Source organism: Rutilus rutilus (genome assembly GCF_951802725.1).
Source record: "Rutilus rutilus genome assembly, chromosome: 8".
Classification (NCBI taxonomy): domain Eukaryota; kingdom Metazoa; phylum Chordata; class Actinopteri; order Cypriniformes; family Leuciscidae; genus Rutilus; species Rutilus rutilus.
Genome location: NC_140222.1, coordinates 738,443 through 763,276, shown reverse-complemented (window position 1 = coordinate 763,276; position 24,834 = coordinate 738,443). Strand labels below are relative to the sequence as shown.

Sequence of the window (24,834 nt, the reverse complement as noted above, 5' to 3'; positions counted from 1 at the left end):
GTCTCTCTTCCTGTCTCTCTTCCTGTCTCTCTTCCTGTCTCTCTTCCTGTCTGCCTGTCTCTCTTCCTGTCTCTCTTCCTGTCTGTCTTCCTGTCTCTCTTCCTGTCTCTCTTCCTGTCTCTCTTCCTGTCTCTCTTCCTGTCTGCCTGTCTCTCTTCCTGTCTCTCTTCCTGTCTGTCTTCCTGTCTCTCTGCCTGTCTGTCTGTCTCTCTTCCTGTCTGTCTGTCTGTCTCTCTTCCTGTCTGTCTGCCTGTCTGTAATTTATTGAACTCTAGCAATAATTTATTAAACATTACATTGTTTTAAGTTTGTTCTGTGTTTTGTTTCTGTTTCTCAGGGTCTTCATCTGCTCTGTAGTCAGTTAAGGGCAGAGTCAGCTTGTGTTTACTCGCGTACCTTCTACAGAGGTTTGTCAATATTTGTCTCGTGAATATTGTCTGCCTGTCTCTCTTCCTGTCTGCCTGTCTCTCTTCCTGTCTGCCTGTCTCTCTTCCTGTCTGCCTGTCTTTCTTCCTGTCTCTCTTCCTGTCTGTCTGTCTGTCTGTCTTTCTTCCTGTCTGTCTGTCTCTCTTTCTGTCTGTCTGTCTTTCTTCTTGTCTGTCTGTCTTTCTTCCTGTCTGTCTGTCTTTCTTCCTGTCTGTCTTTCTGTCTGTCTGTCTTTCTTCCTGTCTGTCTGTCTGTCTTTCTTCCTGTCTGTCTGTCTTTCTGTCTGTCTTTCTTCCTGTCTGTCTGTCTTTCTTCCTGTCTGTCTGTCTTTCTTCCTTCCTGTCTGTCTGTCTGTCTTTCTTCCTGTCTGTCTGTCTGTCTGTCTGTCTTTCTTCCTGTCTGTCTGTCTTTCTTCCTGTCTGTCTGTCTGTCTGTCTTTCTTCCTGTTTGTCTGTCTGTCTGTATTTCTTCCTGTCTCTCTGCCTGTCTCTCTTCCTGTCTGTCTGTCTGTCTGTCTGTCTGTCTTTCTTCCTGTCTGTCTGCCTGTCTCTCTTCCTGTCTCTCTGCCTGTCTCTCTTCCTGTCTGTCTGTCTGTCTGTCTGTCTGTCTCTCTTCCTGTCTGTCTGCCTGTCTGTAATTTATTGAACTCTAGCAATAATTTATTAAACATTACATTGTTATAAGTTTGTTCTGTGTTTTGTTTCTGTTTCTCAGGGTCTTCATCTGCTCTGTAGTCAGTTAAGGGCAGAGTCAGCTTGTGTTTACTCACGTACCTTCTACAGAGGTTTGTCAATATTTGTCTCCTGAATATTGTCTGCCTGTCTCTCTTCCTGTCTGTCTGTCTCTCTTCCTGTCTGTCTGTCTCTCTTCCTGTCTGTCTGTCTCTCTTCCTGTCTGTCTGTCTGTCTGTCTGTCTGTTTCTCTTCCTGTCTGTCTCTCTTACATTTACATTTACATTTAGTCACTTAGCAGACGCTTTTATCCAAAGCGACTTACAAATTAGGACTAAATTAAGCGAGTCATCATGAAGAGGCAAAAACAACAACAACGCAAGAAGTGCTCAGAATACAAAGTTCAGGCATTATTCAGAGTAGCATAAGCCTGATAAGTGATGTTTCGAAGGTTTGTTTTTTTTTTTTTTTTTTTAATGAGGTTAAGTGCTCACGGAAGAGATGGGTTTTCAGCTGTTTTTTGAATGTTGCCAGTGATTCTGCATTCCGGATGAGGCCGGGGAGAGCGTTCCACCAGCATGGAGCTGTGAATGAGAATGTTCTGGAAAGTGATTTTGTGGCTCTCTGTGATGGAACCACGAGACGTCGCTCGTTGACCGATCGTAGGCTTCTGGTAGGGATGTAGACTCGTAGGAGTGAGTGAAAGTAGGAGGGAGCTGAGCCTGTGATAGATCTGTAAGCAAGCGTCAATGCCTTGAATTTGATTCGAGCAGCGAGAGGTAGCCAGTGCAGAGAGATTAACAGAGGAGTGACGTGGGCCCTCTTGGGCTCGTTGAAGACAAGACGAGCTGCAGCATTTTGGATCATCTGTAGAGGTTTTGTTGCACATGCTGGAAGTCCGGCCAAAAGAGCATTACAGTAGTCAAGCCTAGAGATGACCAGGGCCTGGACGAGAAGTTGTGTTGCATGCTCAGTTAGGAAAGGCCTGATCTTCCTGATGTTGTGCAGTGCAAACCTGCATGATCGAGCTGTCTTTGAAATGTGATCTGTGAAGGACAGCTGGTCATCAAGCGTTACTCCGAGATTTCTGACCGACCTTGATGGGGTGATTGATGATGACTCTAGCTGGATGGTGAAGTCGTGTTGTATAGACGGATTGGCAGGGAGGACGAGAAGCTCAGTCTTTGCCAGGTTGAGCTGCAGGTGATGTTCCTTCATCCATGTGGAGATGTCCGCCAGACAGCTTGAGACCCGTGCAGCTACTGTGGGATCATCTGGTTGAAACGAGAGGAAGAGCTGTGTGTCATCAGCATAGCAGTGGTAGGAGTCTCTCTTCCTGTCTCTCTTTCTGTCTGTCTGTCTGTCTCTCTTCCTGTCTCTCTTTCTGTCTGTCTGTCTGTCTGTCTCTCTTCCTGTCTATCTGTCTGTCTCTCTTCCTGTCTGTCTGCCTGTCTTTCTTCCTGTCTCTCTGCCTGTCTCTCTTCCTGTCTGTCTGTCTGTCTTTCTTCCTGTCTGTCTGCCTGTCTCTCTTCCTGTCTGCCTGCCTGTCTCTCTTCCTGTCTGCCTGTCTTTCTTCCTGTCTCTCTTCCTGTCTGTCTGTCTGTCTGTCCTTTCTGTCTGTCTGTCTGTCTTTCTTCCTGTCTGTCTTTCTTCCTGTCTGTCTGTCTGTCTTTCTTCCTGTCTGTCTGTCTGTCTCTCTGTCTGTCTGTCTCTCTTCCTGTCTGTCTGTCTGTCTGTCTCTCTTCCTGTCTGTCTGCCTGTCTGTAATTTATTGAACTCTAGCAATAATTTATTAAACATTACATTGTTATAAGTTTGTTCTGTGTTTTGTTTCTGTTTCTCAGGGTCTTCATCAGCCCTTAACTTTGACTACAGAGCAGAGTCAGCTTGTGTTTACTCACGTACCTTCTACAGAGGTTTGTCAATATTTGTCTTGTGAATATTGTCTGCCTGTCTCTCTTCCTGTCTGCCTGTCTCTCTTCCTGTCTGTCTGCCTGTCTCTCTTCCTGTCTGTCTGCCTGTCTCTCTTCCTGTCTGTCTGTCTGTCTCTCTTCCTGTCTGCCTGTCTTTCTTCCTGTCTCTCTTCCTGTCTGTCTGTCTGTCTTTCTTCCTGTCTGTCTGTCTGTCTGTCTTTCTTCCTGTCTGTCTGTCTTTCTTCCTGTCTGTCTGTCTTTCTTCCTGTCTCTCTGCCTGTCTCTCTTCCTGTCTGTCTGTCTGTCTTTCTTCCTGTCTGTCTGCCTGCCTGTCTCTCTTCCTGTCTGTCTTTCTTCCTGTCTGTCTGTCTGTCTGTCTTTCTTCCTGTCTGTCTTTCTTCCTGTCTGTCTGTCTGTCTCTCTTCCTGTCTGTCTGTCTGTCTCTCTTCCTGTCTGTCTGTCTGTCTTTCTCTCTTCCTGTCTGTCTGCCTGTCAGTAATTTATTGAACTCTAGCAATAATTTATTAAACATTACATTGTTATAAGTTTGTTCTGTGTTTTGTTTCTGTTTCTCAGGGTCTTCATCAGCTCTGTAGTCAGTTAAGGGCAGAGTCAGCTTGTGTTTACTCACGTACCTTCTACAGAGGTTTGTCAATATTTGTCTCCTGAATATTGTCTGCCTGTCTCTCTTCCTGTCTGTCTGTCTGTCTGTCTGTCTTTCTCTCTTCCTGTCTGTCTGCCTGTCAGTAATTTATTGAACTCTAGCAATAATTTATTAAACATTACATTGTTATAAGTTTGTTCTGTGTTTTGTTTCTGTTTCTCAGGGTCTTCATCTGCTCTGTAGTCAGTTAAGGGCAGAGTCAGCTTGTGTTTACTCACGTACCTTCTACAGAGGTTTGTCAATATTTGTCTCCTGAATATTGTCTGCCTGTCTCTCTTCCTGTCTGTCTGTCTGTCTGTCTGTCTGTCTTTCTTCCTGTCTGTCTGCCTGTCTCTCTTCCTGTCTCTCTTCCTGTCTGCCAGTCTCTCTTCCTGTCTGTCTGTCTGTCTTTCTTCCTGTCTGTCTGTCTGTCTTTCTTCCTGTCTCTCTTCCTGTCTGTCTTTCTTCCTGTCTCTCTTCCTGTCTGCCTGCCTGTCAGTAATTTTTTGAACTCTAGCAATAATTTATTAAACTACATTGTTTTAAGTTTGTTCTGTGTTTTGTTTCTGTTTCTCAGGGTCTTCATCAGCCCTTAACTTTGACTACAGAGCAGAGTCAGCTTGTGTTTACTCACGTACCTTCTACAGAGGTTTGTCAATATTTGTCTCCTGAATCTTGTCTGCCTGTCTCTCTTCCTGTCTGTCTGTCTGCCTGTCTGTCTTTCTTCCTGTCTCTCTGCCTGTCTTTCTTCCTGTCTCTCTGCCTGTCTTTCTTCCTGTCTCTCTTCCTGTCTGTCTGTCTGTCTGTCTTTCTTCCTGTCTGTCTGCCTGTCTTTCTTCCTGTCTGTCTGTCTTTCTTCCTGTCTGTCTGTCTGTCTTTCTTCCTGTCTGTCTGTCTGTCTTTCTTCCTGTCTGTCTGTCTGTCTGTCTGTCTTTCTTCCTGTCTGTCTGCCTGTCTCTCTTCCTGTCTGTCTGTCTGTCTGTCTGTCTTTCTTCCTGTCTCTCTTCCTGTCTTTCTTCCTGTCTCTCTTCCTGTCTGTCTCTCTTCCTGTCTGTCTCTCTTCCTGTCTGTCTGTCTGTCTGTCTGTCTTTCTGTCTGTCTGTCTTTCTTCCTGTCTGTCTGCCTGTCTCTCTTTCTGTCTGTCTGCCTGCCTGTCTCTCTTCCTGTCTTTCTTCCTGTCTCTCTTCCTGTCTGTCTGTCTGTCTGTCTGTCTTTCTTCCTGTCTGTCTGCCTGTCTCTCTTTCTGTCTGTCTGCCTGTCTCTCTTCCTGTCTCTCTTCCTGTCTGCCTTTCTCTCTTCCTGTCTGCCTTTCTCTCTTCCTGTCTGTCTGTCTCTCTTCCTGTCTGTCTGTCTGTCTGCCTGTCTCTGGGACATTGGGCTGGGACAGTGGGCGCCCACCGTCTCAATCATCAGCCCAAGGAGTCTGGCCGCAGGGAAGTCGCGTCAAACCCAAGGCAGGTATCGGCTAAACCCTTGGGTGGGCGATGCGTCCAGGTTCCTTTCGGCAACCACCTGAGGGTTGTTGCAGCTCACTGCGGCTGATTCCTTAGTGCGGCGGTTAAGACATTGGGCGCCCACTGTCCTGACCGTTGCCCCAGGGAGTCGGTCTGCTGGGAGTTGGACACCCCCCAGGGAGTGAGGGGGTGTCGTGACGACTCCGGTCGCCACGGCTCCCTGTCGACTCAGTCCTCCTTCTTTCCTTTTCCCATTTCTTTCCGGGCCATATCAAGATCAGATGGTGGACCTGCACCTGTCCCAGAGGTGTCAGCAGAGCGATGAAATCAACATTGATTCCATGTGAGAATATGAGATATAATGTTTGATTACGACATTAAGTGAGTCCTGATGTTACCTAATTCCAATAGAGTTCAGAATGTCTGTAAATTCCAATGGTGGCCAGCACAAGTCTTAAATGGAATTTTGCACTTACACCAGATAGAGGTCTAGATTCAAATATAATGCTTTTGATGGTGCGTTATGCAACACTGAGTAATACTGAAGTTAGTACTATAAATTACAGCAACACCTCCTTCGTTTCCTATTAGCCGAAGCTCGTGTTTATAACCGTAATCTTTGTCGTTTTTTTATCCCCCCGTTCCATGTTTTTAAATGACAAACCTCTTTGTTTGTTCCCCTGTGATTAATGTGAAAAAGTGACTAGAAAGATTTTAAGTGCTGATAACAGCTGTGTTCTTGAAGTAATTAAATAGATTTACGCCCCAATACAGGATACAAGATAAAAGACGAGAGGGCGTGGTTTAAACTAAAACTACTGCGGCGCTTGTGAGTGGAGAAAAACAGAATAAAAGTGTACATGTGTAAAAGGAATAAATAGGGTTATACATGAAATGTGTCACTTAAATGAACAGATTAACAAAATGAAGAAAAAACTGTCACAAAAAGGAACCCAATTTCATAGTTGAACAGACATTACAAACGAGTTCACGGAGAGGAAACAGACGGCAGAAAGCGCGCCCCGTTATTCTTTATTTTACAAAGGCACAACGTTTTGTTTTTATTGTGTGTGTGTATTCAAGAGAAACTCTGATAGAAAGCTTAGAATGTCTACTTTTATATGAAGTCAATAAAATTGAAAAGGGGTTTTCATGTCTCTAAGGTCCTAAAAAACATGGAGATGGCAGAAAGTGCACCCTGTGCTTTTTCTTGATTTTCAAAACAACAGTGCAAAGCAGGGGTTCGGTTAGCGTTGAATTGAGAATGCTGAGCATACTGACTTTGTCTTTTCTTGATCTATTTCAGAACTTCCTCCACCCCTTGGGGACGGGGCCACGACTTCCTGCAGACTGAGTCCTTGCGCCGACGGTTGGGGCGGTGTCGTGATGTTCCCGGACGCCATGGTTCCCTGTGGACTCACTACTGTATTCCAATGGTAGGTTTCGGTGGGCGACGTTTGGGACGGTTGGCGAAACCGTGTGGGAAACTCCCTGCGGACTGAGTCCTCCGTCCCATGGAAGGTTCGGTGTGGCGATGGGTCCAGGTTCCTTTCGAGCAATCCCCTGAGGGGTGTTACAGCTCACTGCGGCTGATTCCTTAGTGCGACGGCTAAGACATTGGGGCGCCCACTGTCCCCACCGTTGCCCCAGGGAGTCAGTCTGCTGGGAGTTGGACACCCCCCCAGGGAGTGCTGAAGGAACCTGGGCGCAGAGCCACCCATGGGTCTTTCGTCGACACCCCCCCCCCCCCCCCCCCGGGGTTTCAGCGACACTGCCTCTGGTCTGATTTCTTAGGCCGACGGCTGGGACAGTGGGCGCCCACCGTCTCAATCATCAGCCCAAGAAATCAAGCACTCCCTGGGGGGGTGTCCAACTCCCAGCAGACTGACTCCCTGGGGCAACGGGCAAGGCAGGGGGCGCCCAATGTCTTAGCCGTCGCACTAAGGCGTCAGCACGCAGTGAGCTGCACACCCCTCAGGGGGTTGCCGAAAGGAACCTGGACGCATCGCCCACCCAAGGGTTTAGCCGATACCTGCCTAGGTTTGACGCGACTTCCCTGCGGCCAGACTCCTTGGGCCGACGGCTGGGACAGTGGGCGCCCACCGTCTCAATCATCAGCCCAAGGAGTCTGGCCACAGGGAAGTCGCGTCAAACCCAAGGCAGGTATCGGCTAAACCCTTGGGTGGGCGATGCGTCCAGGTTCCTTTCGGCAACCACCTGAGGGTTGTTGCAGCTCACTGCGGCTGATTCCTTAGTGCGGCGGTTAAGACATTGGGCGCCCACTGTCCTGACTGTTGCCCCAGGGAGTCGGTCTGCTGGGAGTTGGACACCCCCCAGGGAGTGAGGGGGTGTCGTGACGACTCCGGTCGCCACGGCTCCCTGTGGACTCAGTCCTCCTTCTTTCCTTTTCCCATTTCTTTCCGAGCCATATCAAGATCAGATGGTGGACCTGCACCTAGACACGACCGCAGCGCATGTAGTCAGCTGGATCCGGGCCGTATTCAGATCAGATGGAGGACCAGCACCTGTCCCAGAGGTGTCAGCAGAGCGATGAAATCAACATTGATTCCATGTGAGAATATTAGATATAATGTTTGATTACGACATTAAGTGAGTCCTGATGTTACCTAATTCCAATAGAGTTCAGAATGTCTGTAAATTCCAATGGTGGCCTGTACACAGTAGCCAGCACAAGTCTTAAATGGAATTTTGCACTTACACCAGATAGAGGTCTAGATTCAAATATAATGCTTTTGATGGTGCGTTATGCAACACTGAGTAATACTGAAGTTAGTACTATAAATTACAGCAACACCTCCTTCGTTTCCTATTAGCCGAAGCTCGTGTTTATAACCGTAATCTTTGTCGTTTTTTTATCCCCGCGTTCCATGTTTTTAAATGACAAACCTCTTTGTTTGTTCTCCTGTGATTAACCCTTTAGGCGCCAGAGGTTTTTTCCTAAAATGTTCGATTTTGACATCTTAATTTCAAAAGGCTATATCTTAAAAGTGATAAAAGATAGAGACTTCCTGTAAATTAGATAAATATTAAGGATGACCCAAAGTTTATGTAGGGATTACATTTTCCCATCTAATTTGCATATTATGACGTCATATAGTGGCGGCCATCTTGGATAATAGAATTTTCTATTGAAAAGTCACGTTTAAATGATAAAATGCAGCACTTCTTTCCCCCAAAAATGTCCCTCACCTTCTGTATGCTATATTGCACAATACTGAATGCTCAGGTAAATAGTAAGTAGTGAACAAACTGTGTAAATCATTACTAATAAATGGTAGAAACAAATTGATTGCATGTAGCGGTTGGCCTTTTGCTGTAGAGATTTTCCATTTACTACATACAGTAGGCACTCTGATTCCATCTATGGGGCAAATATATATTATTCATATGACACACAAACACAAGTAGACAAGACTTGTTTAGTTCAAAAGCTCACTCGCCACGGCAAGCCACAGATCATGAGTGAGATGACGAGACAAGACGAGAGACAATGTTAGTATTTTTTTAGGTTGTTGTTATTTTAGCTGACAAAGACTCACACATCACAAGGACATGAACACACAAAAAAGAACACATATTGTACACTACTAAATGGTCAGGGAAATAGATAGTAAATCAACAGTGTAAATCATTACTAATAAATGGCAGACAAAAAAAAAAAAAAAAGAATTTATGTTGCAGGGCTTTTGCTGTAGAGATAATGACTCCCTATCCATCCAGGTAACATTTCTTGTAGTGTTTCATGGTGTGGTCTTGCGATAGACTATGCATAATAGCCCCTCTGCCCTGTGTCACACCGCCTCTGCTCTTGCTACGAGCAGCGCGGGCGCGGCCAGATCTGCCTCGCGCGCGCGCCGAGTGTGCACAGCTCGGACTACTGTCATTGTCATTGCGACTCCCCACCCTGCCTCCACGTTGCCCCCTAACTGTCCTATGAATACTTCGACCTCGTCTAACATACCCAGTGGGATTAGACAAAGCCTCCACCACAATACTGTCGCCGCGATTGCGGAGAGGCACGCGGTCACCATGGCAAGCGCGGTAACAAATCTCCAGCATCGTTCCCCACAACACTAACACGCCTGCTAACTTCGCGATGAACACTCCGACCCCGGGAAACATTGTTCCCACCACTGACATTGGGCAAAGGACCATATATATTGGGCAAAGGATTCACCGTTTGTGCTTGGTGTAGGGCTATACTTTCACTTTCAGAATCACCGTCATTTTCTGAAGGCAGATAACGTTATTCCCCTTCAGAATCAGGGTCCGCGAATAGAAGACCCAACACTTCATTGCGGGTAAGCTTTATTGATGCCATTAGATAATAATAATAATAATAATCTAATGCAAATACTCGCTGACGTTGACCATATTGCTCTGATAAAACGGCTCATTCGCACACTAGCTCCGCTTTTGTTCGCACTTGTTCAATGCGCTCTAGCTCGAAGATTTTGTATAGAAACATGATGTTTTTTTGAGTCGGGGATGAAGTATGACATGTCTGCCAACTAGTGGAGGGGAGGTCGAACGAAATGTGACACCCTATTTGACAAAATCGGCCGTTTTATTCAGTGCCGCATCTTGTCGAGTAAACTCGACCGTGGCGCCTAGAGGGTTAATGTGAAAATAAAGTGACTAGAAAGATTTTAAGTGCTGATAACAGCTGTGTTCTTGAAGTAATTAAATAGATTCACGCCCCGATACAAGATCAAAGACGAGAGGGCGTGGTTTAAACTAAAACTACTGCGGCGCTTGTGAGTGGAGAAAAACGGAATAAAATGTACATGTGTAAAAGGAATAAATAGGGTTATACATGAAATGTGTCACTTAAATGAACAGATTAACAAAATGAAGAAAGAACTGTCACAAAAAGGAACCCAATTTCATAGTTGAACAGACATTACAAACGAGTTCACGGAGAGGAAACAGACGGCAGAAAGCGCGCCCCGTTATTCTTTATTTTACAAAGGCACAACGCTTTGTTTTTATTGTGTGCGTGTATTCAAGAGAAACTCTGATAGAAAGCTTAGAATGTCTACTTTTATATGAAGTCAATAAAATTGAAAAGGGGTTTTCATGTCTCTAAGGTCCTAAAAAACATGGAGATGGCAGAAAGTGCACCCTGTGCTTTTTCTTGATTTTCAAAACAACAGTGCAAAGCAGGTGGTTAGGTTAGCGTTGAATTGAGAATGCTGAGCATACTGACTTTGTCTTTTCTTGATCTATTTCAGAACTTCCTCCACCCCTTGGGGACGGTGCCACGACTTCCTGCAGACTGAGTCCTTGCGCCGACGGTTGGGACGGTGTCGTGATGTTCCCGGACGCCATGGTTCCCTGTGGACTCACTACTGTCCCTTGGACCCCCCAAGGGAGTGCTGAAGGAACCTGGGCGCAGAGCCACCCATGGGTCTTTCGTCGACACCCCCCCCCCCCCCCCCCTGGGGTTTCCGCGACACTGCCTCTGGTCTGATTTCTTGGGCCGACGGCTGGGACAGTGGGCGCCCACCGTCTCAATCATCAGCCCAAGAAATCAGACCAGAGGCAGTTTCGCGGCAACCCCGGGGGGGGGGGGGGGGGGGGGGGTGTCGACGAAAAACCAATGGGTGGCTCTGCGCCCAGGTTCCTTCAGCACTCCCTGGGGGGGTGTCCAACTCCCAGCAGACTAACTCCCTGGGGCAACGGGCAAGCGCCCAATGTCTTAGCCGTCGCACTAAGGCGTCAGCACGCAGTGAGCTGCACACCCCTCAGGGGGTTGCCGAAAGGAACCTGGACGCATCGCCCACCCAAGGGTTTAGCCGATACCTGCCTGGGTTTGACGCGACTTCCCTGCGGCCAGACTCCTTGGGCCAGGGACACCTGAGGGTTGTTGCAGCTCACTGCGGCTGATTCCTTAGTGCGGCGGTTAAGACATTGGGCGCCCACTGTCCTGACCGTTGCCCCAGGGAGTCGGTCTGCCGGGAGTTGGACACCCCCCAGGGAGTGAGGGGGTGTCCTGTCTGTCTGTCTGTCTCTCTTCCTGTCTGTCTTCTTCCTGTCTGTCTGTCTTCTTCCTGTCTGTCTGCCTGTCTGTAATTTATTGAACTCTAGCAATAATTTATTAAACATTACATTGTTTTAAGTTTGTTCTGTGTTTTGTTTCTGTTTCTCAGGGTCTTCATCTGCTCTGTAGTCAGTTAAGGGCAGAGTCAGCTTGTGTTTACTCACGTACCTTCTACAGAGGTTTGTCAATATTTGTCTCCTGAATATTGTCTGCCTGTCTCTCTTCCTGTCTGCCTGTCTCTCTTCCTGTCTGTCAGTCTGTCTGTCTCTCTTCCTGTCAGTCTGTCTGTCTCTCTTCCTGTCTTTCTGTCTGTCTGTCTGTCTGTCTCTCTTCCTGTCTGTCTGCCTGTCTCTCTTTCTTCCTGTCTGTCTGCCTGTCTTTCTTCCTGTCTCTCTTCCTGTCTCTCTTCCTGTCTGTCTTCCTGTCTGTCTGTCTGTCTGTCTGTCTCTCTTCCTGTCTGTCTGCCTGTCAGTAATTTATTGAACTCTAGCAATAATTTATTAAACATTACATTGTTTTAAGTTTGTTCTGTGTTTTGTTTCTGTTTCTCAGGGTCTTCATCTGCTCTGTAGTCAGTTAAGGGCAGAGTCAGCTTGTGTTTACTCACGTACCTTCTACAGAGGTTTGTCAATATTTGTCTATTGAATCTTGTCTGCCTGTCTCTCTTCCTGTCTGTCTGTCTGTCTTTCTTCCTGTCTGTCTGTCTGTCTGTCTCTCTTCCTGTCTGTCTGTCTGTCTGTCTGTCTCTCTTCCTGTCTGTCTGTCTTTCTTCCTGTCTGTCTGCCTGTCTTTCTTCCTGTCTGTCTGTCTGCCTGTCTTTCTTCCTGTCTCTCTTCCTGTCTGCCTGTCTCTCTTTCTTCCTGTCTCTCTTCCTGTCTGTCTATCTGTCTCTCTGTCTCTCTTCCTGTCTTTCTGTCTGTCTCTCTTCCTGTCTTTCTGTCTTCTTCCTGTCTGTCTGCCTGTCAGTAATTTATTGAACTCTAGCAATAATTTATTAAACATTACATTCTTTTAAGTTTGTTCTGTGTTTTGTTTCTGTTTCTCAGGGTCTTCATCTGCTCTGTAGTCAGTTAAGGGCAGAGTCAGCTTGTGTTTACTCACGTACCTTCTACAGAGGTTTGTCAATATTTGTCTCCTGAATCTTGTCTGCCTGTCTCTCTTCCTGTCTGTCTGCCTGTCTTTCTTCCTGTCTCTCTTCCTGTCTGCCTGTCTCTCTTCCTGTCTGCCTGTCTTCTTCCTGTCTGTCTGTCTCTCTTCCTGTCTGTCTGCCTGTCTTTCTTCCTGTCTTTCTTCCTGTCTCTCTTCCTGTCTCTCTTCCTGTCTGCCTGTCTCTCTTCCTGTCTGTCTGTCTGTCTCTCTTCCTGTCTTTCTGTCTTCTTCCTGTCTGTCTGTCTCTCTTCCTGTCTGTCTGCCTGTCTTTCTTCCTGTCTCTCTTCCTGTCTGCCTGTCTCTCTTCCTGTCTGTCTGCCTGTCTTTCTTCCTGTCTGTCTGCCTGTCTTTCTTCCTGTCTCTCTTCCTGTCTGTCTGTCTCTCTTCCTGTCTATCTGTCTTCTTCCTGTCTGTCTGTCTCTCTTCCTGTCTGTCTGCCTGTCTTTCTTCCTGTCTCTCTGCCTGTCTCTCTTCCTGTCTGTCTGTCTGTCTGTCTGTCTTTCTTCCTGTCTGTCTGCCTGTCTCTCTTCCTGTCTGCCTGTCTTTCTTCCTGTCTCTCTTCCTGTCTGTCTGTCTGTTTGTCTTTCTTCCTGTCTGTCTGTCTGTCTTTCTGTCTGTCTGTCTGTCTGTCTGTCCTTTCTGTCTGTCTGTCTGTCTGTCTGTCTGTCTGTCTGTCTGTCTTTCTTCCTGTCTGTCTGTCTGTCTTTCTTCCTGTCTGTCTGTCTGTCTGTCTCTCTTCCTGTCTGTCTGTCTCTCTTCCTGTCTGTCTGCCTGTCTGTAATTTATTGAACTTTAGCAATAATTTATTAAACATTACATTGTTATAAGTTTGTTCTGTGTTTTGTTTCTGTTTCTCAGGGTCTTCATCTGCTCTGTAGTCAGTTAAGGGCAGAGTCAGCTTGTGTTTACTCACGTACCTTCTACAGAGGTTTGTCAATATTTGTCTCCTGAATCTTGTCTGCCTGTCTCTCTTCCTGTCTGTCTGTCTGTCTGTCTGTCTGTCTTTCTTCCTTTCTTCCTGTCTTTCTTCCTGTCTTTCTTCCTGTCTCTCTTCCTGTCTCTCTTCCTGTCTGCCTGTCTTTCTTCCTGTCTCTCTTCCTGTCTGTCTGTCTGTCTGTCTCTCTTCCTGTCTGTCTGTCTGTCTGTCTGTCTGTGTCTCTCTTCCTGTCTCTCTTCCTGTCTCTCTTCCTGTCTCTCTTCCTGTCTCTCTTCCTGTCTCTCTTCCTGTCTCTCTTTCTGTCTGTCTGTCTGTCTCTCTTCCTGTCTGTCTGCCTGTCTGTCTTTCTTCCTGTCTGTCTGCCTGTCTCTCTTCCTGTCTGTCTGTCTGTCTTTCTTCCTGTCTCTCTTCCTGTCTGCCTGTCTCTCTTCCTGTCTGTCTGTCTGTCTGTCTCTCTTCCTGTCTGTCTGTCTCTCTTCCTGTCTTCCTGTCTTTCTGTCTTCCTGTCTGTCTGCCTGTCTGTAATTTATTGAACTCTAGCAATAATTTATTAAACATTACATTGTTTTAAGTTTGTTCTGTGTTTTGTTTCTGTTTCTCAGGGTCTTCATCTGCTCTGTAGTCAGTTAAGGGCAGAGTCAGCTTGTGTTTACTCACGTACCTTCTACAGAGGTTTGTCAATATTTGTCTCCTGAATCTTGTCTGCCTGTCTCTCTTCCTGTCTGTCTGTCTGTCTGTCTGTCTGTCTGTCTTTCTTCCTGTCTGTCTGCCTGTCTCTCTTCCTGTCTCTCTTCCTGTCTGCCTGTCTCTTTTCCTGTCCGTCTGTCTGTCTGTCTGTCTGTCTGTCTGTCTCTCTTCCTGTCTGTCTGTCTGTCTCTCTTCCTGTCTGTCTGTCTGTGTCTCTCTTCCTGTCTCTCTTCCTGTCTCTCTTTCTGTCTCTCTTTCTGTCTGTCTGTCTGTCTCTCTTCCTGTCTATCTGCCTGTCTCTCTTCCTGTCTGTCTGCCTGTCTGTCTTTCTTCCTGTCTGTCTGCCTGTCTCTCTTCCTGTCTGCCTGTCTGTCTGTCTTTCTTCCTGTCTGTCTGCCTGTCTCTCTTCCTGTCTGTCTGTCTGTCTTTCTTCCTGTCTCTCTTCCTGTCTGCCTGTCTCTCTTCCTGTCTGTCTTCCTGTCTCTCTTCCTGTCTCTCTTCCTGTCTGCCTGTCTCTCTTCCTGTCTGTCTGTCTGTCTCTCTTCCTGTCTTTCTGTCTTCTTCCTGTCTGTCTGTCTCTCTTCCTGTCTGTCTGCCTGTCTTTCTTCCTGTCTCTCTTCCTGTCTGCCTGTCTCTCTTCCTGTCTGTCTGCCTGTCTTTCTTCCTGTCTGTCTGCCTGTCTTTCTTCCTGTCTCTCTTCCTGTCTGTCTGTCTCTCTTCCTGTCTATCTGTCTTCTTCCTGTCTGTCTGTCTCTCTTCCTGTCTGTCTGCCTGTCTTTCTTCCTGTCTCTCTGCCTGTCTCTCTTCCTGTCTGTCTGTCTTTCTTCCTGTCTGTCTGCCTGTCTCTCTTCCTGTCTCTCTTCCTGTCTGCCTGTCTTTCTTCCTGTCTCTCTTCCTGTCTGTCTGTCTGTTTGTCTTTCTTCCTGTCTGTCTGTCTGTCTGTCTGTCTGTCCTTTCTGTCTGTCTGTCTGTCTGTCTGTCTGTCTGTCTGTCTGTCTTTCTTCCTGTCTGTCTGTCTGTCTTTCTTCCTGTCTGTCTGTCTGTCTTTCTTCCTGTCTGTCTGTCTGTCTCTCTTCCTGTCTGTCTGTCTCTCTTCCTGTCTGTCTGCCTGTCTGTAATTTATTGAACTTTAGCAATAATTTATTAAACATTACATTGTTATAAGTTTGTTCTGTGTTTTGTTTCTGTTTCTCAGGGTCTTCATCTGCTCTGTAGTCAGTTAAGGGCAGAGTCAGCTTGTGTTTACTCACGTACCTTCTACAGAGGTTTGTCAATATTTGTCTCCTGAATCTTGTCTGCCTGTCTCTCTTCCTGTCTGTCTGTCTGTCTGTCTGTCTGTCTGTCTGTCTGTCTTTCTTCCTTTCTTCCTGTCTTTCTTCCTGTCTTTCTTCCTGTCTCTCTTCCTGTCTCTCTTCCTGTCTGCCTGTCTTTCTTCCTGTCTCTCTTCCTGTCTGTCTGTCTGTCTGTCTCTCTTCCTGTCTGTCTGTCTGTCTGTCTGTGTCTCTCTTCCTGTCTCTCTTCCTGTCTCTCTTCCTGTCTCTCTTCCTGTCTCTCTTCCTGTCTCTCTTCCTGTCTCTCTTCCTGTCTCTCTTTCTGTCTGTCTGTCTGTCTCTCTTCCTGTCTATCTGCCTGTCTCTCTTCCTGTCTGTCTGCCTGTCTGTCTTTCTTCCTGTCTGTCTGCCTGTCTCTCTTCCTGTCTGTCTGTCTGTCTTTCTTCCTGTCTCTCTTCCTGTCTGCCTGTCTCTCTTCCTGTCTGTCTGTCTGTCTGTCTCTCTTCCTGTCTGTCTGTCTCTCTTCCTGTCTTCCTGTCTTTCTGTCTTCCTGTCTGTCTGCCTGTCTGTAATTTATTGAACTCTAGCAATAATTTATTAAACATTACATTGTTATAAGTTTGTTCTGTGTTTTGTTTCTGTTTCTCAGGGTCTTCATCTGCTCTGTAGTCAGTTAAGGGCAGAGTCAGCTTGTGTTTACTCACGTACCTTCTACAGAGGTTTGTCAATATTTGTCTCCTGAATCTTGTCTGCCTGTCTCTCTTCCTGTCTGTCTGTCTGTCTGTCTGTCTGTCTGTCTGTCTGTCTGTCTGTCTGTCTGTCTGTCTTTCTTCCTGTCTGTCTGCCTGTCTCTCTTCCTGTCTCTCTTCCTGTCTGCCTGTCTCTTTTCCTGTCCGTCTGTCCGTCTGTCTGTCTGTCTGTCTGTCTGTCTCTCTTCCTGTCTGTCTGTCTGTCTCTCTTCCTGTCTGTCTGTCTGTGTCTCTCTTCCTGTCTCTCTTCCTGTCTCTCTTTCTGTCTCTCTTTCTGTCTGTCTGTCTGTCTCTCTTCCTGTCTATCTGCCTGTCTCTCTTCCTGTCTGTCTGCCTGTCTGTCTGTCTTTCTTCCTGTCTGTCTGCCTGTCTCTCTTCCTGTCTGCCTGTCTGTCTGTCTTTCTTCCTGTCTGTCTGCCTGTCTCTCTTCCTGTCTGTCTGTCTGTCTTTCTTCCTGTCTCTCTTCCTGTCTGCTTGTCTCTCTTCCTGTCTGTCTGTCTCTCTTCCTGTCTGTCTGTCTCTCTTCCTGTCTTCCTGTCTTTCTGTCTTTCTGTCTGTCTGCCTGTCTGTAATTTATTGAACTCTAGCAATAATTTATTAAACATTACATTGTTTTAAGTTTGTTCTGTGTTTTGTTTCTGTTTCTCAGGGTCTTCATCAGCCCTTAACTTTGACTACAGAGCAGAGTCAGCTTGTGTTTACTCGCGTACCTTCTACACAGGTTTGTCAATATTTGTCTCCTGAATCTTGTCTGCCTGTCTCTCTTCCTGTCTGTCTGTCTGTCTGTCTCTCTGTCTCTCTTCCTGTCTGTCTGTCTCTCTTCCTGTCTTCCTGTCTTTCTGTCTTCCTGTCTGTCTGCCTGTCTGTAATTTATTGAACTCTAGCAATAATTTATTAAACATTACATTGTTTTAAGTTTGTTCTGTGTTTTGTTTCTGTTTCTCAGGGTCTTCATCAGCCCTTAACTTTGACTACAGAGCAGAGTCAGCTTGTGTTTACTCACGTACCTTCTACAGAGGTTTGTCAGTATTTGTCTCCTGAATCTTGTCTGTCTGTCTGTCTGTCTGTCTGTCTGTCTTTCTTCCTGTCTGTCTGCCTGTCTCTCTTCCTGTCTGCCTGTCTGTCTGTCTGTCTGTCTTCCTGTCTCTCTTCCTGTCTGCCTGTCTCTCTTCCTGTCTGTCTGTCTGTCTCTCTTCCTGTCTGTCTGTCTCTCTTCCTGTCTTCCCGTCTTTCTGTCTTCCTGTCTGTCTGCCTGTCTGTAATTTATTGAACTCTAGCAATAATTTATTAAACATTACATTGTTTTAAGTTTGTTCTGTGTTTTGTTTCTGTTTCTCAGGGTCTTCATCAGCCCTTAACTTTGACTACAGAGCAGAGTCAGCTTGTGTTTACTCACGTACCTTCTACAGAGGTTTGTCAGTATTTGTCTCCTGAATCTTGTCTGTCTGTCTGTCTGTCTGTCTGTCTTTCTTCCTGTCTGTCTGCCTGTCTCTCTTCCTGTCTGCCTGTCTGTCTGTCTTTCTTCCTGTCTGTCTGTCTTTCTTCCTGTCTCTCTTCCTGTCTGCCTGTCTCTCTTCCTGTCTGTCTGTCTGTCTCTCTTCCTGTCTGTCTGTCTCTCTTCCTGTCTTCCTGTCTCTCTTCCTGTCTGCCTGTCTCTCTTCCTGTCTCTCTGCCTGTGTGTCTGCCTGTCTGTAATTTATTGAACTCTAGCAATAATTTATTAAACTTTACATTGTGTTAAGTTTGTTCTGTGTTTTGTTTCTGTTTCTCAGGGTCTTCATCAGCCCTTAACTTTGACTACAGAGCAGAGTCAGCTTGTGTTTACTCACGTACCTTCTACACAGGTTTGTCAATATTTGTCTCCTGAATCTTGTCTGCCTGTCTCTCTTCCTGTCTGTCTGTCTGTCTGTCTGTCTGTCTGTCTGTCTGCCTGTCTTTCTTCCTGTCTCTCTTCCTGTCTGCCTGTCTTTCTTCCTGTCTCTCTTCCTGTCTGTCTGCCTGTCTCTCTTCCTGTCTGTCTGTCTCTCTTCCTGTCTGTCTGTCTGTCTGTCTGTCTGTCTGTCTGTCTCTCTTCCTGTCTGTCTGTCTGTCTGTCTGTCTGTCTCTCTTCCTGTCTGTCTGTCTGTCTGTCTGTCTCTCTTCCTGTCTATCTGCCTGTCTCTCTTCCTGTCTGTCTGTCTGTCTGTCTCTCTTCCTGTCTGTCTGTCTGTCTGTCTGTCTCTCTTCCTGTCTGTCTGCCTGTCAGTAATTTATTGAACTCTAGCAATAATTTATTAAACATTACATTGTTTTAAGTTTGTTCTGTGTTTTGTTTCTGTTTCTCAGGGTCTTCATCAGCCCTTAACTTTGACTACAGAGCAGAGTCAGCTTGTGTTTACTCACGTACCTTTTACAGAGGTTTGTCAATATTTGTCTCCTGAATCTTGTCTGCCTGTCTCTCTTCCTGTCTGCCTGTCTCTCTTCCTGTCTGTCTGTCTCTCTTCCTGTCTGTCTGTCTGTCTGTCTGTCTTTCTTCCTGTCTTTCTTTCTGTCTCTCTTCCTGTCTGCCGGTCTCTCTTCCTGTCTGTCTTTCTGTCTTTCTGTCTGTCTGTCTGTCTGTCTGTCTTTCTTCCTGTCTGTCTGCCTGTCTGTCTGTCTTTCTTCCTGTCTGTCTGCCTGTCTCTCTTCCTGTCTGCCTGTCTTTCTTCCTGTCTCTCTTCCTGTCTGTCTGTCTTTCTTCCTTTCTGTCTGTCTGTCTGTCTGTCTTTCTTCCTGTCTTTCTTCCTGTCTCTCTGCCTGTCTCTCTTCCTGTCTGTCTGTCTTTCTTCCTGTCTGTCTGCCTGTCTCTCTTCCTGTCTGCCTGTCTTTCTTCCTGTCTGTCTGTCTGTCTGTCTCTCTTCCTGTCTGTCTGCCTGTCTTTCTTCCTGTCTCTCTTCCTGTCTGCCTGTCTCTCTTCCTGTCTTTCTGTCTGTCTTTCTTCCTGTCTCTCTTCCTGTCTGCCTGTCTCTCTTCCTGTCTCTCTTCCTGTCTCTCTTCCTGTCTCTCTTCCTGTCTCTCTTCCTGTCTCTCTTCCTGTCTCTCTTCCTGTCTCTCTTCCTGTCTCTCTTCCTGTCTCTCTTCCTGTCTTTCTTCCTGTCTGCCTGTCTCTCTTCCTTTATGTCTGTCTGTCTGTCTCTCTTCCTGTCTGTCTGTCTCTCTTCCTGTCTCTCTTCCTGTCTCTCTTCCTGTCTCTCTTCCTGTCTCTCTTCCTGTCTCTCTGTCTGTCTCTCTTCCTGTCTGTCTGCCTGTCTCTCTTCCTGTCTGTCTGCCTGTCTGTCTTTCTTCCTGTCTGTCTGCCTGTCTCTCTTCCTGTCTGCCTGTCTGTCTGTCTGTCTGTCTTTCTTCCTGTCTGTCTGCCTGTCTCTCTTCCTGTCTGTCTGTCTGTCTCTCTTCCTGTCTGTCTGTCTGTCTCTCTTCCTGTCTGTCTGTCTGTCTCTCTTCCTGTCTGTCTGTCTGTCTCTCTTCCTGTCTGTCTGTCTGTCTCTCTTCCTGTCTGTCTGCCTGTCTGTAATTTATTGAACTCTAGCAATAATTTATTAAACATTACATTGTTATAAGTTTGTTCTGTGTTTTGTTTCTGTTTCTCAGGGTCTTCATCAGCCCTTAACTTTGACTACAGAGCAGAGTCAGCTTGTGTTTACTCACGTACCTTCTACAGAGGTTTGTCAATATTTGTCTCGTGAATATTGTCTGCCTGTCTCTCTTCCTGTCTGCCTGTCTCTCTTCCTGTCTGTCTGCCTGTCTCTCTTCCTGTCTGTCTGTCTGTCTGTCTGTCTTTCTTCCTGTCTGTCTCTCTTCCTTTCTGTCTGCCTGTCTTTCTTCCTGTCTCTCTTCCTGTCTGTCTGTCTGCCTGTCTTTCTTCCTGTCTCTCTTCCTGTCTCTCTTCTTGTCTGCCTGTCTCTCTTCCTGTCTCTCTTCCTGTCTCTCTTCCTGTCTCTCTTCCTGTCTGTCTGCCTGTCAGTAATTTATTGAACTCTAGCAATAATTTATTAAACATTACATTGTTATAAGTTTGTTCTGTGTTTTGTTTCTGTTTCTCAGGGTCTTCATCAGCCCTTAACTTTGACTACAGAGCAGAGTCAGCTTGTGTTTACTCACGTACCTTCTACAGAGGTTTGTCAATATTTGTCTCCTGAATCTTGTCTGCCTGTCTCTCTTCCTGTCTGTCTGTCTGTCTGTCTGTCTGTCTTTCTTCCTGTCTGTCTGCCTGTCTTTCTTCCTGTCTGTCTGCCTGTCTGTCTTCCTGTCTGTCTGTCTGTCTTTCTTCCTGTCTGTCTGCCTGTCTCTCTTCCTGTCTGTCTGTCTCTCTTCCTGTCTGTCTGTCTCTCTTCCTGTCTGTCTGTCTCTCTTCCTGTCTGTCTGCCTGTCTTTCTTCCTGTCTGTCTGCCTGTCTCTCTTCCTGTCTGTCTGTCTGTCTCTCTTCCTGTCTGTCTGCCTGTCTCTCTTCCTTTCTTCCTGTCTCTCTTCCTGTCTGTCTGTCTGCCTGTCTCTCATCCTGTCTGTCTGTCTGCCTGTCTCTCTTCCTGTCTCTCTGTCTTTCTTCCTGTCTCTCTTCCTGTCTTCCTGTCTCTCTTCCTGTCTTCCTGTCTCTCTTCCTGTCTGTCTGTCTGTCTTTCTTCCTGTCTCTCTTCCTGTCTGTCTGTCTGTCTTTCTTCCTGTCTCTCTTCCTGTCTGTCTGTCTCTCTTCCTCTCTGTCTCTCTTCCTGTCTGTCTGTCTTCTTCCTGTCTGTCTGCCTGTCTCTCTTCCTGTCTGCCTGTCTCTCTTCCTGTCTGCCTGTCTCTCTTCCTGTCTTTCTCTCTCTCTTCCTGTCTCTCTTCCTGTCTTTCTCTCTCTCTTCCTGTCTGTCTGTCTGTCTGTCTGTCTTTCTTTCTTCCTGTCTCTCTTCCTGTCTGCCGGTCTCTCTTCCTGTCTGTCTGTCTGTCTGTCTTTCTTCCTGTCTGCCTGTCTCTCTTCCTGTCTGTCTCTCTTCCTCTCTGTCTGCCTGTCTGTCTGTCTTTCTTCCTGTCTGTCTGCCTGTCTGTCTGTCTTTCTTCCTGTCTGTCTGCCTGTCTTTCTTCCTGTCTTTCTGTCTTCTTCCTGTCTGTCTGTCTCTCTTCCTGTCTGTCTGCCTGTCTCTCTTCCTGTCTGTCTGCCTGTCTGTCTTTCTTCCTGTCTCTCTTCCTGTCTGCCTGTCTCTCTTCCTGTCTGTCTGTCTGTGTCTCGTCCTGTCTTTCTGTCTTCTTCCTGTCTGTCTGTCTCTCTTCCTGTCTGTCTGCCTGTCTTTCTTCCTGTCTCTCTTCCTGTCTGTCTGCCTGTCTTTCTTCCTGTCTCTCTTCCTGTCTGTCTGCCTGTCTCTCTTCCTGTCTGTCTGCCTGTCTTTCTTCCTGTCTGTCTGCCTGTCTTTCTTCCTGTCTGTCTGCCTGTCTTTCTTCCTGTCTCTCTTCCTGTCTGCCTGTCTCTCTTCCTGTCTGTCTGTCTGTCTGCCTGTCTTTCTTCATGTCTTTCTTCCTGTCTCTCTTCCTGTCTGCCTGTCTCTCTTCCTGTCTGTCTGTCTGTCTGTCTGTCTGTCTGTCTGTCTGTCTGTCTTTCTTCCTGTCTGTCTGTCTGTCTGTCTGTCTGTCTGTCTGTCTTTCTTCCTGTCTGTCTGTCTGTCTGTCTGTCTTTCTTCCTGTCTGTCTGTCTGTCTGTCTCTCTTCCTGTCTCTCTTCCTGTCTCTCTTCCTGTCTGTCTGCCTGTCTGTAATTTATTGAACTCTAGCAATAATTTATTAAACATTACATTGTTATAAGTTTGTTCTGTGTTTTGTTTCTGTTTCTCAGGGTCTTCATCTGCTCTGTAGTCAGTTAAGGGCAGAGTCAGCTTGTGTTTACTCACGTACCTTCTACAGAGGTTTGTCAATATTTGTCTCCTGAATCTTGTCTGCCTGTCTCTCTTCCTGTCTGTCTGTCTGTCTGTCTGTCTTTCTTCCTGTCTTTCTTCCTGTCTCTCTTCCTGTCTCTCTTCCTGTCTCTCTTCCTGTCTCTCTTCCTGTCTGCCTGTCTTTCTTCCTGTCTGTCTGCCTGTCTGTCTGTCTGTCTTTCTTCCTGTCTGTCTGCCTGTCTTTCTTCCTGTCTGTCTTCCTGTCTGTCTTCCTGTCTGTCTGCCTGTCTGCCTGTCTCTCTTCCTGTCTCTCTTCCTGTCTCTCTTCCTGTCTCTCTTTCTGTCTGTCTGTCTGTCTCTCTTCCTGTCTATCTGCCTGTCTCTCTTCCTGTCTGTCTGCCTGTCAGTAATTTATTGAACTCTAGCAATAATTTATTAAACATTACATTGTTTTAAGTTTGTTCTGTGTTTTGTTTCTGTTTCTCAGGGTCTTCATCAGCCCTTAACTTTGACTACAGAGCAGAGTCAGCTTGTGTTTACTCACGTACCTTCTACAGAGGTTTGTCAATATTTGTCTATTGAATCTTGTCTGCCTGTCTCTCTTCCTGTCTTTCTGTCTTCTTCCTGTCTGTCTGCCTGTCTTTCTTCCTGTCTTTCTGTCTGTCTCTCTTCCTGTCTTTCTGTCTTCTTCCTGTCTGTCTGTGTGTCTCTTCCTTTCTGTCTGCCTGTCTCTCTTCCTGTCTGTCTGCCTGTCTCTCTTCCTGTCTGCCTGTCTCTCTTACTGTCTGTCTGTCTGTCTGTCTGTCTCTCTTCCTGTCTGCCTGTCTCTCTTCCTGTCTGTCTGTCTGTCTCTCTTCCTGTCTGTCTGTCTGTCTGTCTCTCTTCCTGTCTGTCTCTCTTCCTGTCTGTCTGTCTGTCTCTCTTCCTGTCTGTCTCTCTTCCTGTCTGTCTGTCTGTCTGTCTCTCTTCCTGTCTGTCTGTCTGTCTGTCTCTCTTCCTGTCTTTCTGTCTTCTTCCTGTCTGTCTGCCTGTCTGTAATTTATTGAACTCTAGCAATAATTTATTAAACATTACATTGTTATAAGTTTGTTCTGTGTTTTGTTTCTGTTTCTCAGGGTCTTCATCAGCCCTTAACTTTGACTACAGAGCAGAGTCAGCTTGTGTTTACTCACGTACCTTCTACAGAGGTTTGTCAATATTTGTCTCCTGAATATTGTCTGCCTGTCTCTCTTCCTGTCTGTCTGCCTGTCTCTCTTCCTGTCTGTCTGTCTGTCTGTCTGTCTGTCTGTCTTTCTTCCTGTCTGTCTGCCTGTCTTTCTTCCTGTCTGTCTGCCTGTCTTTCTTCCTGTCTGCCTGTCTTTCTTCCTGTCTGCCTGTCTCTCTTCCTGTCTGTCTGCATGTCTTTTTTCCTGTTTCTCTTCCTGTCTGTCTGTCTGTCTGTCTCTCTTCCTGTCTCTTTTCCTCTCTTTCTGTCTGTCTGTCTCTCTTCCTGTCTATCTGTCTGTCTCTCTTCCTGTCTGTCTGTCTGTCTCTCTTCCTGTCTGTCTGCCTGTCTGTAATTTATTGAACTCTAGCAATAATTTATTAAACATTACATTGTTATAAGTTTGTTCTGTGTTTTGTTTCTGTTTCTCATGGTCTTCATCTGCTCTGTAGTCAGTTAAGGGCAGAGTCAGCTTGTGTTTACTCACGTACCTTCTACAGAGGTTTGTCAATATTTGTCTCGTGAATATTGTCTGCCTGTCTCTCTTCCTGTCTCTCTTCCTGTCTGTCTGCCTGTCAGTAATTTATTGAACTCTAGCAATAATTTATTAAACATTACATTGTTATAAGTTTGTTCTGTGTTTGGTTTCTGTTTCTCAGGGTCTTCATCAGCCCTTAACTTTGACTACAGAGCAGAGTCAGCTTGTGTTTACTCACGTACCTTCTACAGAGGTTTGTCAATATTTGTCTCCTGAATCTTGTCTGCCTGTCTTTCTTCCTGTCTGTCTGCCTGTCTTTCTTCCTGTCTCTCTTCCTGTCTGCCTGTCTCTCTTCCTGTCTGTCTGCCAGTCTTTCTTCCTGTCTCTCTTCCTGTCTGCCTGTCTCTCTTCCTGTCTGTCTGCCTGTCTTTCTTCCTGTCTCTCTTCCTGTCTGCCTGTCTTTCTTCCTTTCTGCCTGTCTTTCTTCCTGTCTGCCTGTCTTTCTTTCTTCCTGTCTCTCTTTCTTCCTGTCTGTCTGCCTGTCTTTCTTCCTGTCTGCCTGTCTTTCTTCCTGTCTCTCTTCCTGTCTGTCTGTCTGTCTGTCTCTCTTCCTGTCTCTTTTCCTCTCTTTCTGTCTGTCTGTCTGTCTCTTTTCCTCTCTTTCTGTCTGTCTGTCTGTCTCTCTTCCTGTCTGTCTGTCTGTCTCTCTTCCTGTCTGTCTGCCTGTCTGTAATTTATTGAACTCTAGCAATAATTTATTAAACATTACATTGTTATAAGTTTGTTCTGTGTTTTGTTTCTGTTTCTCAGGGTCTTCATCTGCTCTGTAGTCAGTTAAGGGCAGAGTCAGCTTGTGTTTACTCACGTACCTTCTACAGAGGTTTATCAATATTTGACTCGTGAATATTGTCTGCCTGTCTCTCTTCCTGTCTGCCTGTCTCTCTTCCTGTCTGTCTGCCTGTCTCTCTTCCTGTCTGTCTGTCTGTCTGTCTGTCTTTCTTCCTGTCTGTCTGTCTTTCTTCCTGTCTGTCTCTCTTCCTGTCTGCCTGTCTCTCTTCCTGTCTGTCTGTCTCTCTTCCTGTCTTTCTGTCGTCTTCCTATCTGTCTGTCTCTCTTCCTGTCTGTCTGTCTGTCTCTCTTCCTGCCTGTCTGTCTCTCTTCCTGCCTGTCTCTCTTCCTGTCTCTCTTCCTGTCTGTCTGTCTGCCTGTCTTTCTTCCAGTCTCTCTTCCTGTCTCTCTTCTTGTCTGCCTGTCTCTCTTCCTGTCTCTCTTCCTGTCTCTCTTCCTGTCTCTCTTCCTGTCTCTCTTCCTGTCTGTCTGCCTGTCAGTAA

The 24,834-nt window shown here is 46.4% G+C and overlaps 1 protein-coding gene across 3 annotated transcripts in view; it reads right to left on the bottom strand.

Moving 5' to 3' along the window:
- Positions 1-1,344: 1,344 nt before the first annotated feature.
- Positions 1,345-24,834, bottom strand: part of LOC311295678 (uncharacterized protein) — a 317,448-nt gene continuing 293,958 nt past the window's right edge. For all 3 annotated transcript variants that reach the window (XM_084417145.1, XM_084417143.1, XM_084417144.1), the window contains exon 6: positions 1,345-2,371. In XM_084417145.1, coding sequence (XP_084273271.1) covers positions 1,512-2,371 — 860 coding nt within the window. In that variant the 3' untranslated portion in view covers positions 1,345-1,511. The remainder of the gene's footprint in view (positions 2,372-24,834) is intronic.